General features: G+C 48.6%; 4 protein-coding genes across 4 annotated transcripts; 3 read left to right on the top strand and 1 right to left on the bottom strand.

Annotated features, from left to right (window-relative positions):
* The first annotated feature begins 2,174 nt into the window (after nt 1–2,174).
* Nucleotides 2,175–4,731, top strand: BDZ99DRAFT_424181 (uncharacterized protein). Its single transcript, XM_033717050.1, has 5 exons — nt 2,175–2,292; nt 2,347–2,371; nt 2,422–2,507; nt 2,567–3,835; nt 3,891–4,731. Exons 1-5 carry the CDS (start codon nt 2,246–2,248, stop codon nt 4,453–4,455), a joined length of 1,992 nt encoding a protein of 663 aa, XP_033572737.1. The 5' UTR covers nt 2,175–2,245; the 3' UTR covers nt 4,456–4,731.
* A 2,614-nt stretch (nt 4,732–7,345) lies between these two features.
* On the top strand, nt 7,346–13,161 carry BDZ99DRAFT_540500 (ankyrin; the record flags this gene model as incomplete). The annotated part of the gene is made up of 3 exons (XM_033726714.1): nt 7,346–8,369; nt 8,802–8,806; nt 8,869–13,161. Exons 1-3 carry the CDS (start codon nt 7,583–7,585, stop codon nt 13,159–13,161), a joined length of 5,085 nt encoding a protein of 1,694 aa, XP_033572736.1. The 5' UTR covers nt 7,346–7,582.
* Nucleotides 13,162–13,177: 16 nt separating this feature from the next.
* BDZ99DRAFT_111283 (uncharacterized protein) lies at nt 13,178–15,240 on the bottom strand. The gene is made up of 3 exons (XM_033712412.1): nt 15,033–15,240; nt 14,908–14,952; nt 13,178–14,849 (listed from the first exon to the last, which is right to left on the bottom strand). The coding sequence occupies exon 3, from the start codon at nt 14,832–14,834 to the stop codon at nt 13,194–13,196; it is 1,641 nt and encodes a 546-aa protein (XP_033572735.1). The 5' UTR covers nt 14,835–14,849; nt 14,908–14,952; nt 15,033–15,240; the 3' UTR covers nt 13,178–13,193.
* Nucleotides 15,241–15,532: 292 nt separating this feature from the next.
* Nucleotides 15,533–15,853, top strand: BDZ99DRAFT_466683 (uncharacterized protein). The gene has a single exon (XM_033720840.1). The coding sequence runs from the start codon at nt 15,602–15,604 to the stop codon at nt 15,797–15,799; it is 198 nt and encodes a 65-aa protein (XP_033572734.1). The 5' UTR covers nt 15,533–15,601; the 3' UTR covers nt 15,800–15,853.
* Nucleotides 15,854–16,156: the final 303 nt, after the last annotated feature.

The following is a 16,156-nucleotide window of genomic DNA, read 5'->3' as shown; positions in this document are numbered from 1 at the left end:
ATTTATTAATAGGTGCGGCAGCGTATAAAACTATAGTTCTACTACTACCCTTAGTTATACAAGGTTGCTAAGTGTTATATTAAGAGCCTTAAAGGCCTTTTTAAGCTCTATAGGGCCAGTTTAGGCCGTTTTAATAATAGTTTTTATTATTAACTTATATTATGTTTTTGTTAACTAGGTATTTAATAGTAATACTAAAGTTTAAAATCGCACCTATATTAATAGATCTTAATTTAAGATTATTATTATAGTCCGCTTACTAGTTATTTAAGCCTATTAGCATAATAGGCTTATTAAGTAGTATAGCTAGAAAAGTATTATCCTCTATATAATAGGTATAAATTAGCGGCAGAAGAATAACTTAGCGGAGGTATTTAACCTTAAAAAGGATAAGATTATATTTGCTACCCTCTAATTAATAGGTACCTCTTTTAATTTATAGCACGCAAACTTTCTTATTATAGAGTTACTAAACTATAAGTTAAATAAGCTAAAGCAGTATTTGGCCCAGGCTAATTTATAAGGCTAAATAGAGCTAAAGGTTTATAGGTTTGTATATATTAACTGGGCCTCTAGTATTAAAAAATAAATAATTAAGTTCTATAACTTTATAGACCTAATATAGAACTTAGTTTATAAAAAAGAGGCTAAAAATAACTTACTCTCTAGTAAAGGCACTATCTTAAATTAGCTAATTAATATAAATAATTTAGCCTAATAGGTAGTTAGCTTAGTAGGTTAGTATATATATAGTTACTAGTATAGAAAGAAGCTATTATACGGTAAAAGCTATTGCAATTCTATACTATATAGATTAAAAAACTTATTCTTAAATAACTAGTAGTTAATAATGCAGTATATATAGTAGGCTTTAATATAAAACTATTTCTAGTATATTACTACTTAATATTATACAATTACCTAAACTACTTGCTTGCTATATTGCAATAACTAAATGCACACTTTACTGCATTAAGTAGTAAAATGCGACACCGCTATTTATAAGGCAGCATTTGGCAGCAAAATGCAACACCGCTATTTGTAAGGCGGCATTTAGTAGCAAAATGCAGTACCGCGATTTACAATGCAGCATTTGGCCGCAGGTTGCAGTAGTATTATTTGCAATATTGCGTTTGGCCGCAAGATGCGGCTAAATGCTAAAATATGCCGAAATGGCTGAAACCGCATAGACGACCGCAAAAATGCTCGTAAATTGTTTCCTAACGTTAGTGCTAATTTATCTATTTAACATTAGTAATGCACGTTTCCTAAACTTCTAACATTTCATTATATTATGGTTAACTGCTCTCAGCAAGATCGTCATAGACTGGCTCACTGCTAATCCCCGATTTATCCTAAGAGAACTCATTTTGCATGGCTGCCTCGAATCGACTTTCTGGGTCCCTCTTCTTTGCACCTTGTTTTCGGCGCTGGGTACTCATGATGTGTAGGATTCTGACTGTGTGGGATAGGAAAAAGGTGTGAATGAACGATAAAGTGAGAGGAGGTCGGCCATTCAAGTAGAATGGCACACTCTGCATTAACAAGGACAAGGGTGGGGAATGCTCCCTGGAAAGTAGCTTGAGCTTGTAAGGCTTACAAAACAGTATTGGGCCCTGATTCGTGACCCGGGGACAGATTTGAGGCCCCTCGCTAAAACTTGACAGTTTCTAGCGAGGTCCATCTGAGACTATGCCGCAGCCGGTGGGGAAGGGGTGAGCAAGGGTGAGCAGACCTGAGAAGAACTGAGCCGAAGCTGAGCCGGGCCTGAGCCGAACTCAGCCACAGCGGCGCTGGGTTACGTGCGCAGAGGGGGTCGGGTAGGGTGCACATTGCGGTGTTGAAACAGTTCGTCTAGAATACTCTACCTTGCTTTGAATCGAATAGGGTCTTTACTCCGCCTTCTCCTATTACTAAGTAAAGCTTCCTATTGCAATCAGGCTTTGCTATTCTCAGTTTGATGGTAAGAATTTATCCCGACAGTTATTCCATCGGCTCTGGCTCGCCTTCATAGGCCCAAGTTGACTTAAAATGCCGGGCATCCTCTTTGGTACTAGTGCGCTGCGATACCTAGCTCTACCTCTGCAAGTGCTATCTAAGCCCGCAGCCGTCTAGTTACCCCACCACCTCTGCGACGTTACCACCTCCTGTCTGGGACGATAAATTTGCGGCCCACTGTTTCAGATTGGTATCTTCCCTGATTAAGCTATCGAAACGCCCAGTGAAAGACTTCATAGATTGACCTATGGAGCGAAGCCGGAGAACCTCTCTCGGAGACTCAGCGAATACTTCGTACAGTCTCTCTTTCTACGAGATTTCGGCTAGCATTGTCTAACTTCGAAATAGATGTGAAAGATGTCGTAGGAGGAAGGTTGGTACAAATCGTCACTGTGTCGGTGTATGTACTGATAGCTTTTCCAGATCAAATGCGACCGACAGGAGCCATGTTCGAAATGTGAGAAATTCGGAGCAAAATGTATCTTTCAAGGTACTGGAGAGAAGCAAAGGTTAGGCGAAAGATCTATTTCTTAGATCGTGTGGCATCTTACTCACGAGATCCTCTTAGGCCAGTACGAAAAGGTCATGTCCAAGCACTTGAAGGTCATGTAGCTTCCCTAGAACTCCTCTTACAAAAATTAGCCGCAGCCGACAGCAAGCAACGAGATGAACTTCTTGCGGAGTTTAGCGTTATCTCAGGTGATGTAAACAGCTCTCCTACTCAACCTCCCGAGGACAACGCTGTCAACAATGGCGACCTGGCGTTGGCCCGGACTCGAGCTGGGCAGATGAAGAAGCTGAGAGCAAACAACGCGTCGCAATTCTTCGGCGGAACGAGCCTTTTCCAGGGCCATCAGTCCGTGGGGCCTCCAGCTTCTCTGCCAGGACTCGATTTCAATGCTCTCCCAGCTCCAGAGAGCCTTAATTCGGATGCCTCAGCCGCAAGCGGGCATAGTTCAACTTCAAGGTTCCAGTATGGCCCTCGCGATGCGATTCCTCGGCGTCTACTGGCAACATTTTTTAAAGAGCAGTATTACTACAATATGTGCATCTACCGAGAGTATTTCCTCCGCGACTACCATGCTGGGACGGGTCGATACTACTCCGAAGTGCTTCTATACGCGATCTGTGCTATGGGTGCTCTAGCATGCGAAGACTCCCGCCTCCGGGAGCTATCCGTGATCTTTTCAAGCCATGCCGAAACACTCCTCTTCGCCTCGTTGGACAATCCCGATCTTACCACATTACAAGCTCTCGTGCTTCTGGGCCAATGCGAGATCGGCTACGGAAAGGCATCTAAAGGTTGGCTGTTCTGTGGCATGGCATTTCGCCTAACACACGAAATGGGACTTCATCTCGACCCATACAACTGGAACGATGCTACACAGCCCTCGGTTGATATGGAAGTGCTGCGGAGGGTGTACTGGGCCACCTTCATCGCGGACAAGCAATTGAGCCTCTATTTCGGCCGTCCGCCCGCTCTCTACCCACACGAATCAGACGTCCGGAGTACGATAAGACTCCCATATCCGCCCGAATGGGAAGGGCTGCTCGGTACGTATATCGGGAAAGGACTTTCAAGCGCCGCTTTTGAGGATGGTATCGCGCTCATAGGATCCTTGACATACCAAGTTGAGCTATGCAAAATCTTACACAGCATCATCACCAACCTGTTCGAGAATCGACGGGTGAATGCGAATACGAATACTGCGGTTATTGCTACCACGGCGCAGCAGATTCATGTTTCACTCACGACTTGGTTGGGCGGACTGCCTGCGAAGCTTCACTGGAATCAGTGGACGGTTGGGAAGGTGCCTGCTTATGTTCTTCATCTCCAGTGAGTCCCTAGAATCGTACCTTAAAGTTTCAAATCCACTAAAGCAGTCTTTTAGCATGCTATTCCACACAGCAATGATCGTTCTCCACCGTCCACCCCGACACTACTTCGTAATGCCTGGCATCGCGACCAGCGAAGACGTAGAGATATGCTACGAGTCTCTATACGCCCTCGTTCGACTATGCCGAAGCTACAGTCGATACTACCACTATAGTAGTCTTCCACTCGACTTCGTTCATACTTTATCCACTGCCGCAGGAACGATCCTAATGAAACAGTTCTTCGAAAAAGCGACGTTCGATCACCCTGAAATCTCGACCTCGCTGGGAGTAATCCTCCGCGCGATGGACGAAGTCAAGGAAACCTGGCCTTGCATGAAAGAGATCCAGGACAGCGTGCTCGAAGCCATGAAGAGTCGAGCGAGCGGAATCCCGCAGACGGATCCAATGCTCAGTCTTGATCTTGGTACAAGTCTTTCTGCGGGGTTGGAATTGCCGACGACTGGAGCGGGGCAGTCGAACGGAGAGGCTGGATTCGGATCCTTGGCTACGGATTTGCTTGTCGATGATGACTGGACTGTTCAATTCCCTGGATTTCCGTGGGATGATCAGCTTGTCTGACCCCATAAAAAAGGTAAGTTTAAGAATATGCCGGCGATTCGTGTATAGTGGGCTGGTAGGAGAATACGGATTTACCGACGCTATGCTTTGACTGTCGATGATAGATTGTGGAGGAAAGTCGATAACGGGGGCGGAGTTCCGTCACCGCCGCACATCTTCACCATACGAGATCCAGGTCCGACTGCCGCAGATTTTCAAAGTAGATCATCATCCGGACAATACCCTTGTATTAGAGACATTCTTCAGGAAAGGGAGTGATCAACTCTTGTTTTAATTATTCGAAGAGGAGATACTGCCTTGGCATACCTGACGCCGTGACTCCCTGACTCCCGCCATTTCTATTTCCTTCAAACCTTCCCTTTCGTCAACAGCGTCTATTCCGAGAGTACCCATTTCAGGAAGAGACGATAGACATGGCTGAATTGAAGTGTTCCAGGATCTGCGGCGACGATTCACTGGACTGGGTTTGATCCCCGCAATCCTGCTGAATATGCCTCGCCAATTCTATCGAGTACGCCTTGCGAATGCCTCACAAATGCCTTGCCAAGGAAGACTGCACACGAGCTGTGGTCACACAAAACTTACCTTCTCTACTTTCAAAACCTTGGCCTTTCCGTATTTATCTGGTCTTAAGCTTTCAGGTTCTTTCTACGACCTCTGACATGGATCCTCTCGTTGACGTTGTGCTGGTGCATAGCTGCGACGTGTGCAAACCAGACCCCTTCAAGCACCAAGAAACCCAAAATGACGGATTATACGAATGCTCTCTTCGTCCCAAGCCGCACCCACAAGTGAGACTCTTACTACTCGATTTCCACTTACGAGCCGGCGTTACGATTACGGATGCGACGACAGGCCTCTTGAACCACTTAGCCAAGGAGCGAGAAGCGTCGGGTCGAACTATCGAAAACCCGATCATCTTCATCGTAGAAGGGCCTAGCAGTAGAGTGTTGTCTCGAGAGCTTCAAGCTGGAGTCGAACGTTCCAAAAAGGGCTTCTCAGAGAGTGATCGCAACCCCATATTTGAGAGTGTTTACGGGGGTTTGGAAGTATCGCCATATCGCACCTGGCGCCGCTTGTTATTCAACGTTTGCCTTGCCGTCGGCCAGATCGTATGCTATGCAGCCTTGAGCTATTACGAAATTTACGCTTCGACTGAGTATGTCTGTATCGACTATGAATGTCGTGAGGTGAGTGTATCAATCACTCCCAGGTCCAACAAAGCTGACGATACGCGGATTGGCGACTCACAATTCGATCTGGTTCTGGCTGCGTTATCACATCCAATCATACTACGCATGTCGTGCATTCTCCTGGTCTGGATAGCGGTGGCATCATTGCAGTACCGCGATAATAAGCATGCTCTGGTCGTCTGGTCATGGCTGCTTCTTTTTGGTGTATATGGGGGTCAATGGGCTTCCGAAGGTTTTGGGCCCGTGAGGGTGACGCATCCCGCTCCGGCATCATTACAATTGCTGGGTATCAGTACGGCCGTGATCCTCAGTTGGGTGCTCTACTGGATTTGGGGTGGTTGGTTGCCGCAGAGATTGGACGGCGCATTTCAGAGATGGGTTCGAGAGGCTTGCGTGAGACCACAGTCGAAGTCTCGGCGGTTCAAGTTTCAACAGCTGCAGTAAGATGGATTCACTGCTAGCTTAGATTGCAGCCTCTGTTGAAGATGCGATGCTACCTGGTGTGAATTTCATCGCCATATCGTATGTATTGCCACGTCTCCCTTATTCCATTTACTCCTGGTCACGTCATTGCTTGGTCGGGCACCATGTGTGGTGAAGCATGGGACATTCACATCGTGACAAGAAGGTATCTGGTGCATTAAACCCATTAGCGCCGCGCTGCAGTCTACATCCAAATTCTCTATTACCACAACCACCACCACAACTCGCTAGATTCGTTCAGAGCCTCCATCTAAACTCGGCATTGGCACCAGATTCGCAGATGCAACGCAAGGAAGGCAAAGGCGTACAAAATCTGGAAGCCGCCCGAGACAGCGAGAAGGGGCTATCGAAGAGGTACACAGATCGGATGATGATATCGACGTCAAGACCGTATGCCCCAAGAAGGCCAAGCTCGCCATAGGGTTAGAAGTTGAGGCCGAAGAGATATTCCTGGGCCTAGGAGACGGTTGCTATCAGAATGACCGACAATACGGATCGTGGTCTTTCGATGAATCTCCAGCCAAAGAGAGTGAGACCTCTTCGATCATGTCCGACTTCAGCACGTTCGATGATGTGGACCGCAAGGAGCTCCATGACCTTCTTAGGAGCCTGGACTCCGATATCAATCTCCAAATCGACAAGGTTGCGCACCTCGAGGATGCTGCTAGCAGAGTTGTCAAGAAGGAGATAGCGTTTGATTTGTTCTACAAAGTCAGACACTTACAGAGGGAAGTCGGTGCAAAGGAACTCGTGCACATGAGCGACGGGAAGGTGGAGATGCTGCTGAAGCGCGCCAGGAAACTGTTCGCCTCTACGGTCTCGGAGCGTTTGTCGAACTTGCCATCCAAGGCGGAGACTTTAGCCCGATTCGACGACCTGAAGATCGATGAGGAGGATTGACCTCCTCTTCAACTGACTCCAGGTCTTACAGGCGGTCGGTCGGGTTGATACTGGCACCTCAAGAGCAGCGAATTTGAAGGAATGTGAACAATATCTCGAGTAGGAGTATATCACTGGTGCGGCCCCACATTGTGTAAGCTGGAATGCTCATGTGAAGCATCCTCCAATTTTCATGCGCATTGTTTACTCACCATAGCACTTGACCAATTTAACCACCTAGTGCTATATTATAGTTGAAACATGACACACTTTCCCTTTCCAACGAGATGCTTTTCCGAGTATATAGTCTATGCTTGTATCAGCTTATTCCCCATAGATTTCCCTCCACTGTCACTACACCCTTTAACACCCAGCACCACACCGCATCCCAGTCAAACATCGGTCTCCCTTCCAACTTCACGCCTCCGGCTCGTTCATTGAAGATAGCCCGGTACAATCTAGGGAAGCGGAAGACCGTGGAGTCCCCATCAGCTTCAGATAACAACACGGTAAAGCATGGAATCCACGCTAAGGCCACCAAGTAATTCAAGGCCACCCGTGGTGATGTGGAGATGTTGGACGTAGAAACGGAAGCGATTGATTTAGTCGAAGTAGGCGCAATGGACGTCACACTCACAGAGGAAGTTCCAGCGGAAGACAAAGCGTACAAGTCTTCTGCCGCCACCAAGTACAGCACCTTCACTGACCCAGGTCAATCAAAGGAGCTCGAAGGCACCCTAGAGGCCCTAGCGTCGGACTTCGAGCAGCACACAAAGACCTTCGTTTGCGTCCCGGATTCCTCCGCTGAGAAGGAGGCGAAGGAGCAGTGCCGCAAATTCGCACGCGTCCGGGAAGAATTCGAGGCCAAGCTGGACCACCTAGATGACGAGCGGGCTAGGATCTTGTTGAAGCGCGCTAGGAAGCTGTTTAGCCATATTCTCGCGCAGCGCTTGGCGTCTTTGCCGTCGATTGAACAGACATTGGCGCGGCTTGAAGAGCCGGAAGGGTATGAATCTTCGGCTGAAGGCTCTCCTATAGAGAGAACCGCCGCTCTCAAGATGAGCTCTGCCTCGAATCGGGCCAATCTTATGTTCAAACTCCAAGCCACGATTGCTGAGCTCGATGCCGATATCAAGCGTAGTGTCTATCTTATTAGTATGCAAAAGGCTAGCCTATCTCGGTGGTCCTCAGAAAAAGAGGTCGAGAATTACGATAACGCGAGCCGCGATCGTTACTTCAAGACCAATGAGCTAATGGAGGAGGTCAAGGAGGTAGGAGACGAAGGAATTCCTGAAGCAGGCCAAGAGCCTCGTCGTTGTCAACGAATCGGAGCGCGAAGAGGGTCAGCCGCCGATCAAGGTAGGGCACCGTTTTAGGAAGGTTATGTGGGCTCAACATGCGAGGAAAGTCCAGAGCCCTTCTATAAGCCCTGGCTTTTAAAGTACTGGTCATTGTTGCGAAGTCTCTATATGGGGATCTCGAAGATGTTGCGATGATCGGGGGCGAAGTGTCGTTCTGATCATTTCCTCTTAATATATGACAGAGTTTCGCGATAGATGGATACTTAGGTAGTCGCCTTGGTATGAACAATCCCTTCCAACGTCTACAGAAATTGGGCGATAGCTGGAGACATTCTCCGCTATTCGCAGTAGTATCATCAAATTCAATTGTCTACAATACCATAACTCATGCGAATCATTTATAATATGCAGTAGTACTTTAGAATATTCGTGAAACATACTTCAATCACTCATGTATGCAAATGTTGTTGCGGCTTGCTTCCTGATAAAGGGACAGTAAGCACTAGAAATGGCGTCTATGCTAGAATAGTAAATAAACCATACCACACTAGTGCTAGGTTGGGGTCCGTTTCAAGCTTATGCAAGCGGGGTATCGATCAGTCAAAACGGTTGACCGAGGAGGTTCACTTGTATTCAACATCACAAACGAGACAATGGCAGAAAAAAAAGGGCCAGGGGTTCTCGGTCCATCCGAAACGGTCGCCGAAGACGAATGGGGATTTGCGACTCCCTCCAACGACACAGCAGATCAGACTCCTCAAAGTTTTCAGCATAGCCTCGAGGAAGATGAATGGGGCTTCTCAACTAACAAAACTAGCGGTGCAGCGCCAAAGCCCAATAAGCTTGATGACGAAGAAGATGATTGGGGGTTTCCTGTTGACAACACTGGCGAGGTTGCACCAAAGCCTGACAAGCCTTTCGAAGAAGAAGACGAATGGGGATTTGCAATTAACGGCACCAACCAAACCGCCGAGAACGAAGCATCTGACCTCCTGAAGAAATGGGGGTTCGACTCCGAGCCCCCTTCTCCAACCGCCGCCTCCAAGCCCAGCGACGACTCTCCCGGAGCCGCTGAATCTCTTTTCGAAGGTTGGAAAACCGCAACCAGAACGGGAAACGTCGGAACCTCGCTATCAACCTTCATAACGATCCTGTCAAGCCTCGACATCTCTGGCCCAGAACACCTCCTCATGTTCAGCCTGAAAGAGAAGGCGGTCAAAATAGGTCAAGGGTCCCAGTTCACCGTCTTCCTCGACGCATCTGCCGCCATTCAGGATGACCACAGCGGGAAGATTGTCGAGGGGAAAGGCAAAGTGGTCAAGCGCGTCCGAATTTCGAAAATGGCGTTGAAAAATGATGAAGACTTGGGGTCGAATGAGCAATATCTACAGACGCTCCGGCATCTAGAGCTTGAGGTCCTCAGTCTGGGGCTGTTGCGGCATCGGAACATTGTGCGATTACTGGGCTGGGGATACGACTATGAGGATCGGTACACGCCGATTCCGATTTTGTTCATGGAAGCTGCGCTTGCACCCCTGGATGAGTTTCTGTTATCGGAGAAGAAGGGTGAGGGCCCACTGGTGGCGCTGGGGGCCAAGAGGTGGGACGTCAAGTACCACTTTGCGCTTGATGTCGCGGCGGGGCTGGAGGCGATACATGGGTTAAACATTGTGCATGGAGACGTAAAGCCAGAAAACGTGCTGGTGTTTCGACACGATGATCTGAAGATTCCTTACGTGGCGAAGCTTAGCGACTTTGGAGTGTGTGTGGATATGAGAGTTGATGGGCAAAGGGTCACGCCGGAGTCCTACCTTGGCACTACATCGTGGACTGGCAGCGAGGTTGGGGTCGGCCAATGGAACGATGACGTGCATGGAATTTTCACGCCGGAGTTGTTGAAAAATTTCGATTCGTACAGCTTTGGGTTGTTGTTGCTTTCGATATTTGGGGCTTATGGCGGGTTGCCTGAGATTACAAAAGAGCCGGGACCACAGAGAGGATTCGGACTATCCATGGAAATCGGGGATTCTTTGAAAACGGCGAAGGGATGTCCTGAAGACATTTTGATGCAAGTCAAAGCAGCATCCAAAAAGCTTCTGGCCATCAAGCCGGGCGAACGTCCACCCCCTTCTCCAGTTTTGCTGCGAACCGAACTTCCGGCCTACCTAGAGTGGCTTCAAGAAAGCACATCGGTACAGCAAACGCAGCAAAGGAAGCGTAGAGGCCATGCGTATTGGTCTTCCCTCGATATGCATGTTCTCAGATCTCTGGACCAGCAATATACGCAGCAGGAGAAAAGGGGAAAATCTGGTGGGTTTAGTGGCGAATCTCTTTTTGGAATGACGGAAGCTTGCTCGCAGCAGCCAATTGAAGGATCCGCCGATAAAATATTGAAGTATATCCTTGCATCAGCAAAGAAAGGTTACGTTCCTGCAAGAGCAATTTGTGCAAAGGTATATGAAGCATTTGATCGCAGAATAGATGTTGACGAAAAGACGTTGATGCAGTGGGAAAAAGAGGCTGTGTTGGATGGCTTCATGTTTTATCGTCATCCCTTCCTAGAAGAGGAGAGACATGAAGAACAGCGACAACAGTTTAGGAGAAACGGTGGCTACTGCGACGACGCTTTTCTGGGCATGGCCCCCATCCTCGCAACGGCACGAGACGTGAATAGGCTCGCAACGTGGCTTCGCAAATTCAGCATCGATTATGCTGTAGATTCCATCGGAAACACCATGATGCATGCCTGCGCTGCTCTTGGGGAAATTGATTCCGTCAGGATCCTTTTAGACAAATCAAACGCGGAACTTGTCAACGAGAACGAAGAGACACCACTCTACAAAGCTTGCCAGGCCGGCCACACGGCTGTCGTCCTACTACTTCTTCGCAATGGTCATCGAGCAACCCCTACCAAGGATATGTCGATTTCTCCATTGCACTGGCTTTTTAACTTTCCTGAATCGGACATTCCTCAAATTGCAGATGCATTGGCTAAGAGCGGAGGGGTTGATGTTAACCATATGATCAAGCCGCCACGATACTATGGAAGAACGCCAAGGTATCTCATGAAGCACTTCCCTTTCGAATTTCCACTTGGCAGTCCTTTTCACTGGGCGGCATTCGCGAGAAACAAAACTGCACTAGACGTTCTTCTAAACCTGGGAGCTAATATCGACGCTACATATGATAACGAGAACCATGGAACAACGCCTCTTGCTCAAGCCGTATGCACTGAAGATGCACCCTTAGTCGCCTATCTCCTAGGAAAAGGTGCCGACATTTCCGTCAAGAACAAAGAAGGCCGAAATCCCCTCCACCTAATGAGCTTAGGCGCCGGGAACGATCACGTACTATCATCTGGGAAATGGGATAGTTGGGTCAGACACGGAAGTTGGGGAAAAAGCGTTCAGTCTGCAAAAGACGTGGTGCATCTTCTCGTCAAAGCAGGCGTCGATATCGAAGGCCGAACGAATACATGGGGGAAACGCACGCCCCTGCTCACGGCTTCCGACCCGATCTACAGGAAGGAGCATGTTGTCCAAGCACTTCTAGACGAAGGCGCAAACGCGGAAGCAAAAACTGAGAGATCAGAGGAAAATGTACTACACCTCTGGTGCTCGACTGATCCGAGTCTGCTGCGGTATCCACACATGTATAAGAGCTTATTTGCGTACATGATTGAAAAAGTGAACGATTTAGACAGTCAAGCAGGCGCACTAGAGGAAACGGTCCTTCACGAGATGGTAAAGACGCAAATGCCTGCAGAGAAATTGTTCGAGTACATCGAACTACTATTTGCGGATCCGAAGCATAGTCCAAATATAAACGCGAGGAACCGAGACGGGAATACGCCGCTCATGGTGGCTTGTCTGGGGCTCCCAAAGGACATCGTTGAGAGGATCAGGTTTCTTCTCAAACACGGAGCGAGGCCAAGTGACATGAATGACTCCCAAGAGAACTTTATCCTACGTCTCGTGGAAAATTACACCCTCATGGATGCGGACTCCCTCTCAGCCTTGCAGCTGCTGTTCTCTCACGAATCCTTCACGCCCGATGTTCTCCGAAAGTTCATCAACGAAACAAGCTTTACGGCTTTGACCAAATGTGCTGCAGAAGGCCGCCTAAGAACCTTATCTTACCTCCTTCAACTCGGAATGGACGCCAGGGTCAACGAAAAGGTGACTATACGAGGAACCGAGACAACCACTCTAGACGAGGCGTTCTTCTCGGCCAACTCGGCACGGTTCGTATACATCGGTCACGCAAGTGAGCTCCTTACCAAGGAAGAAATCGAAGAAGCCGATCAAAAGAACCGACTTTATACCACCAACGCCGGCGTTGTAGGCCGCTATGGTGGAGCTTCGGCTGCGAGAGCAAGGGAGGCTTACTGGGCGTATCCGGAGATTTTTGCGCTTCTTCAATCCCATGGTGGGTTGCGAATACGGCAGGCCGAGCATAGAGGCCCGTCATGGAGAGATGTGATCGACCTTCCGATGTTGGGGATGACGAAGGATACACAACCTAACCTCGATCACTGGAGAACGCTTTACGACCTGGAGGAGCTGGACGATGGATGGGAAGAAGCTGCGTACGAAGAGTTCAAGGACCAGCATTCATATCTTGACGAGGACGATCTTGAAACATTGGAAGTTCCTATTCTGGCCTTTGAGCAATGGCCAAGGCTCGTGGAAATGCTTAGTGGGAAAGACGGTTGGTACAGAGGCATTCTCAGAGATGGGAGGAGTGTTGAGGTCAAGATGGATGCAAAGACGCCGGGCGGAATAGAGCAGGTGAGAGATTTGAAAGGCAGGAAGTTGAGTGTGCCGGAGCTACTTAAACGAGGGTACTAAGGCGAGGTGAATTGGTTCTAGCATACAGCCCTCTATAGTTTGCTCCCCTTTGATAAAGCATCTACCACTTGTTTACGGAAATCAATCGACAGCTCCACTGCATCTTCTTGGCTCTCACTCGGTCTCCACGTTAGGCATTTCTGCACAACACCAGCGTAGCCCTCTCCCATTTCTCTTTTTAACTCCAAGCCGGTCGCCATATCCCCAATCATTCCACCCACGCGCTTAAAGAGTGCATGTTGCTGCGTTGTCTCAATCCGGGGGTTCTTCTCCAGCGGTCTTGCAAAGAGAGTAGACATGGTCTTCCATAGGCCAATTTCAAGAAGCAAAACCCCCAAAGAGTAGATATCATGCTCGTTCGAGAATTTATGCGTTGGCTTCCCGAAACGTTGCTGGTGATGGTATAGATTTGGCTCTAGCTCGAAGAGTTCGTGGAGAGAAGTCTGAGCTTCGAGTGGGCGAGCGACGTCCCAACCTACAAGGTAAGGGAGGCTTTCGAGATCATGGGATGAACTGGGAAGCATCAGAACGCTACGGGAGCATATATTCTTGTGGACCCAGCCAGAAGTATGGATGGTCAGGAGCGTGGCGGCCAGGGCACGCGCCGTGCGAAACCGCCCTCCCAGGGTCAGCTTCGATTTTCCCAAAATCAAAGCGTGGAGGGTTGGTGTTTCTTGACTTTCCAAAAGCACCTGAGCCGAACGATACAGAATAAGGCTTCGATTCTTATTGGGTTCGTCTAGGAAGCCAATGCAGCTGAGGGTGTGCATGCGATACCCCTCTTCAGCGTCCTGCTTTGACAGATCCGAGTCTACCGGGCCCTGAAGTAGCCATGTGAGTCGTCTGAGGGGTTCCTTAAGTTCTTTGGCTTTATCGATTTCGCGTTCGCTCGTAGCAAGGGCTATTGCATCGTCGTACTGCCGAATTTCCACAATGACTTCCATAGAATCGAAGCCTGATTTATCTTCGTAGACACCACGTAAGAGTTCTTGTCCAGGTTTGAAAACAACAAAATCTTTCATCTCTCCATCCAGCGCATCGTAGTCCTCGGGGGGCTGTGAATGGACTCTGATCTGCCTCTCTGAGACCTCTTTGACGCCGAGGTCTGCGGCCTGCGAGCTCGCTGCGAAGCCTGGCGTCGGATATCCTACAAGCAATAGGATGATTGAGAGGGTCTGCCGGAGCCGATCAGTCCACTCGGTGTAGTGCAGGAGGAGCGCTTCCATTTCTTCTTTCCCGAAAAGCGCCCATTCCAAGGGGGAGGCTTTCTTCCTCCAGGCCTGGCACCGTGCCCTCATGCCGTTGCCAAACTTCCACTTTTTCTTCTCCTTCACATTCAAGTCTTTTACATCCCCGGCCATCTCCGGTACGATGCCCGCAAATTTCGACGCCTCGACCCTATACGCGCCTAATGCACTGCTGAGCACATCGAGGCAATGCTGAACATCTCGTTTCACACTATCCCGAACTCTGGAATCCCGCAGGAGACCGCGCTCCTCGCCAAAACATACGTCGGTGAAGGTTTCGACGAAGACAAGTTCGTGCTCTAGCCGCTCGGAGATGTCGCGTTTGGCGGAGCCGTACTCCTTGATATCTTGAGTTACTTCGCGAATAAAGACTGTCGTCTCGTAGATTAGGTTTATAACCTCGAGAGAGGTGCTGAAAATGTCCATGACTTGAGAAACTTCCTAGTGAAAGACTTAATGAATGGATACTTTTGCGGTGGAGGTACAGGAGAAGAATTACTCGTGAGTTTCAGCCCCCACACTACCCCGCACCAGCTGGCCCTTCCTGGCTTTCAATCAGTTGCACTGAGCAAGGAAGAACCTTAAGGAGCTGAAGTGAGTGAACATACGATGATTGGTACTTACCATGCCCACATCAACCCATCCTTCAGCTTCACAGTAGGCAACCACGCCAAAAAATTGCTTTTCCAAGCCCCAATACACAGCCCTGTTTCCGGCTGAACTGGCATTGGGCAAGAAAGAGAAATTCTGATCATTCTGATTTCTCCGACTTCTGACTCCAAACGGTGCTGAAGTATTCTAAGATCACGCCAATGCGTTCTGAACCTGATTACGGCCGCGAATCAATCTGCAGTCAAATCCAAAGAACTTGTACGAAGAGCCGTAAACGATGCCTATTTCGAACCAATAGCAGCAATAACGTCTCTCATTGATTGATTCTAGACGCGAGAGATTGGGAAGGGATGAATTGGAAATTATAGGGAACGATCCAGTACTTCGGCACGTGACCCCCCTCCTGCCTTGACTTCTACACAACCAGGCTTCCAGATCTATGCATGCATGATTTGCCCTTGTTCTAATACCCAACCTCAGATCTTGAGGTAATTAAATCAGCAGCGTAGTACTGAAGTAGGTCGAAGGCTATCTCCATCTGGCCCTCCCGCATTCCCGCCTATCGGCGCCACTTTAACATCATGGACGCGCTCTACACTTCCGTCAAAGTATTTGTATCCGCAGCACTTCTCTGGTACATCGTCGTCTCATACCGCTCATACCGCCGTCTACCTCACGTTCCGGGTCCATGGCTCGCCGGCTGGTCTAGTTTTCGGCTCGTCGGCGCAACGTGGAGGAAACGATCACACATCAAGTTCTTCGAAACCACGAAGAAATAGGGTATCTTAGTTACGCTGAGCTAATGACTTGGATGGAAAGCAACTTGTTGTAGGCTTAATCGCGCGTATTGGCCCTAATAAGGTCCTTATATCTAACGCTGACTTTCTTGGACGCATAAGTGCTGCTTGCTTACTATATACGAGATTAGACTGGTTGAAAGATGGCATAATGTTAACGAAGACCAGTTATCCGAAATGGAGTCCGTTAAAGATTAGACGTTTAAGTATGGGAAGTAGGTCTGTCTTAGGAGAGCGTGTTGTACTTACTGATCGAGCTGAATAAGGCTCTCGAAATAAGTGATATTTCACGAAAGATGACACTAACTAGGAAGCTTTTGAAGGACAGCTGTTTCTGAA

Source organism: Mytilinidion resinicola (genome assembly GCF_010093595.1).
Source record: "Mytilinidion resinicola strain CBS 304.34 unplaced genomic scaffold BDZ99scaffold_18, whole genome shotgun sequence".
In the NCBI taxonomy this organism is placed as follows: Eukaryota; Fungi; Ascomycota; class Dothideomycetes; order Mytilinidiales; family Mytilinidiaceae; genus Mytilinidion; species Mytilinidion resinicola.
This window is presented reverse-complemented; position numbering and strand designations above follow the sequence as displayed.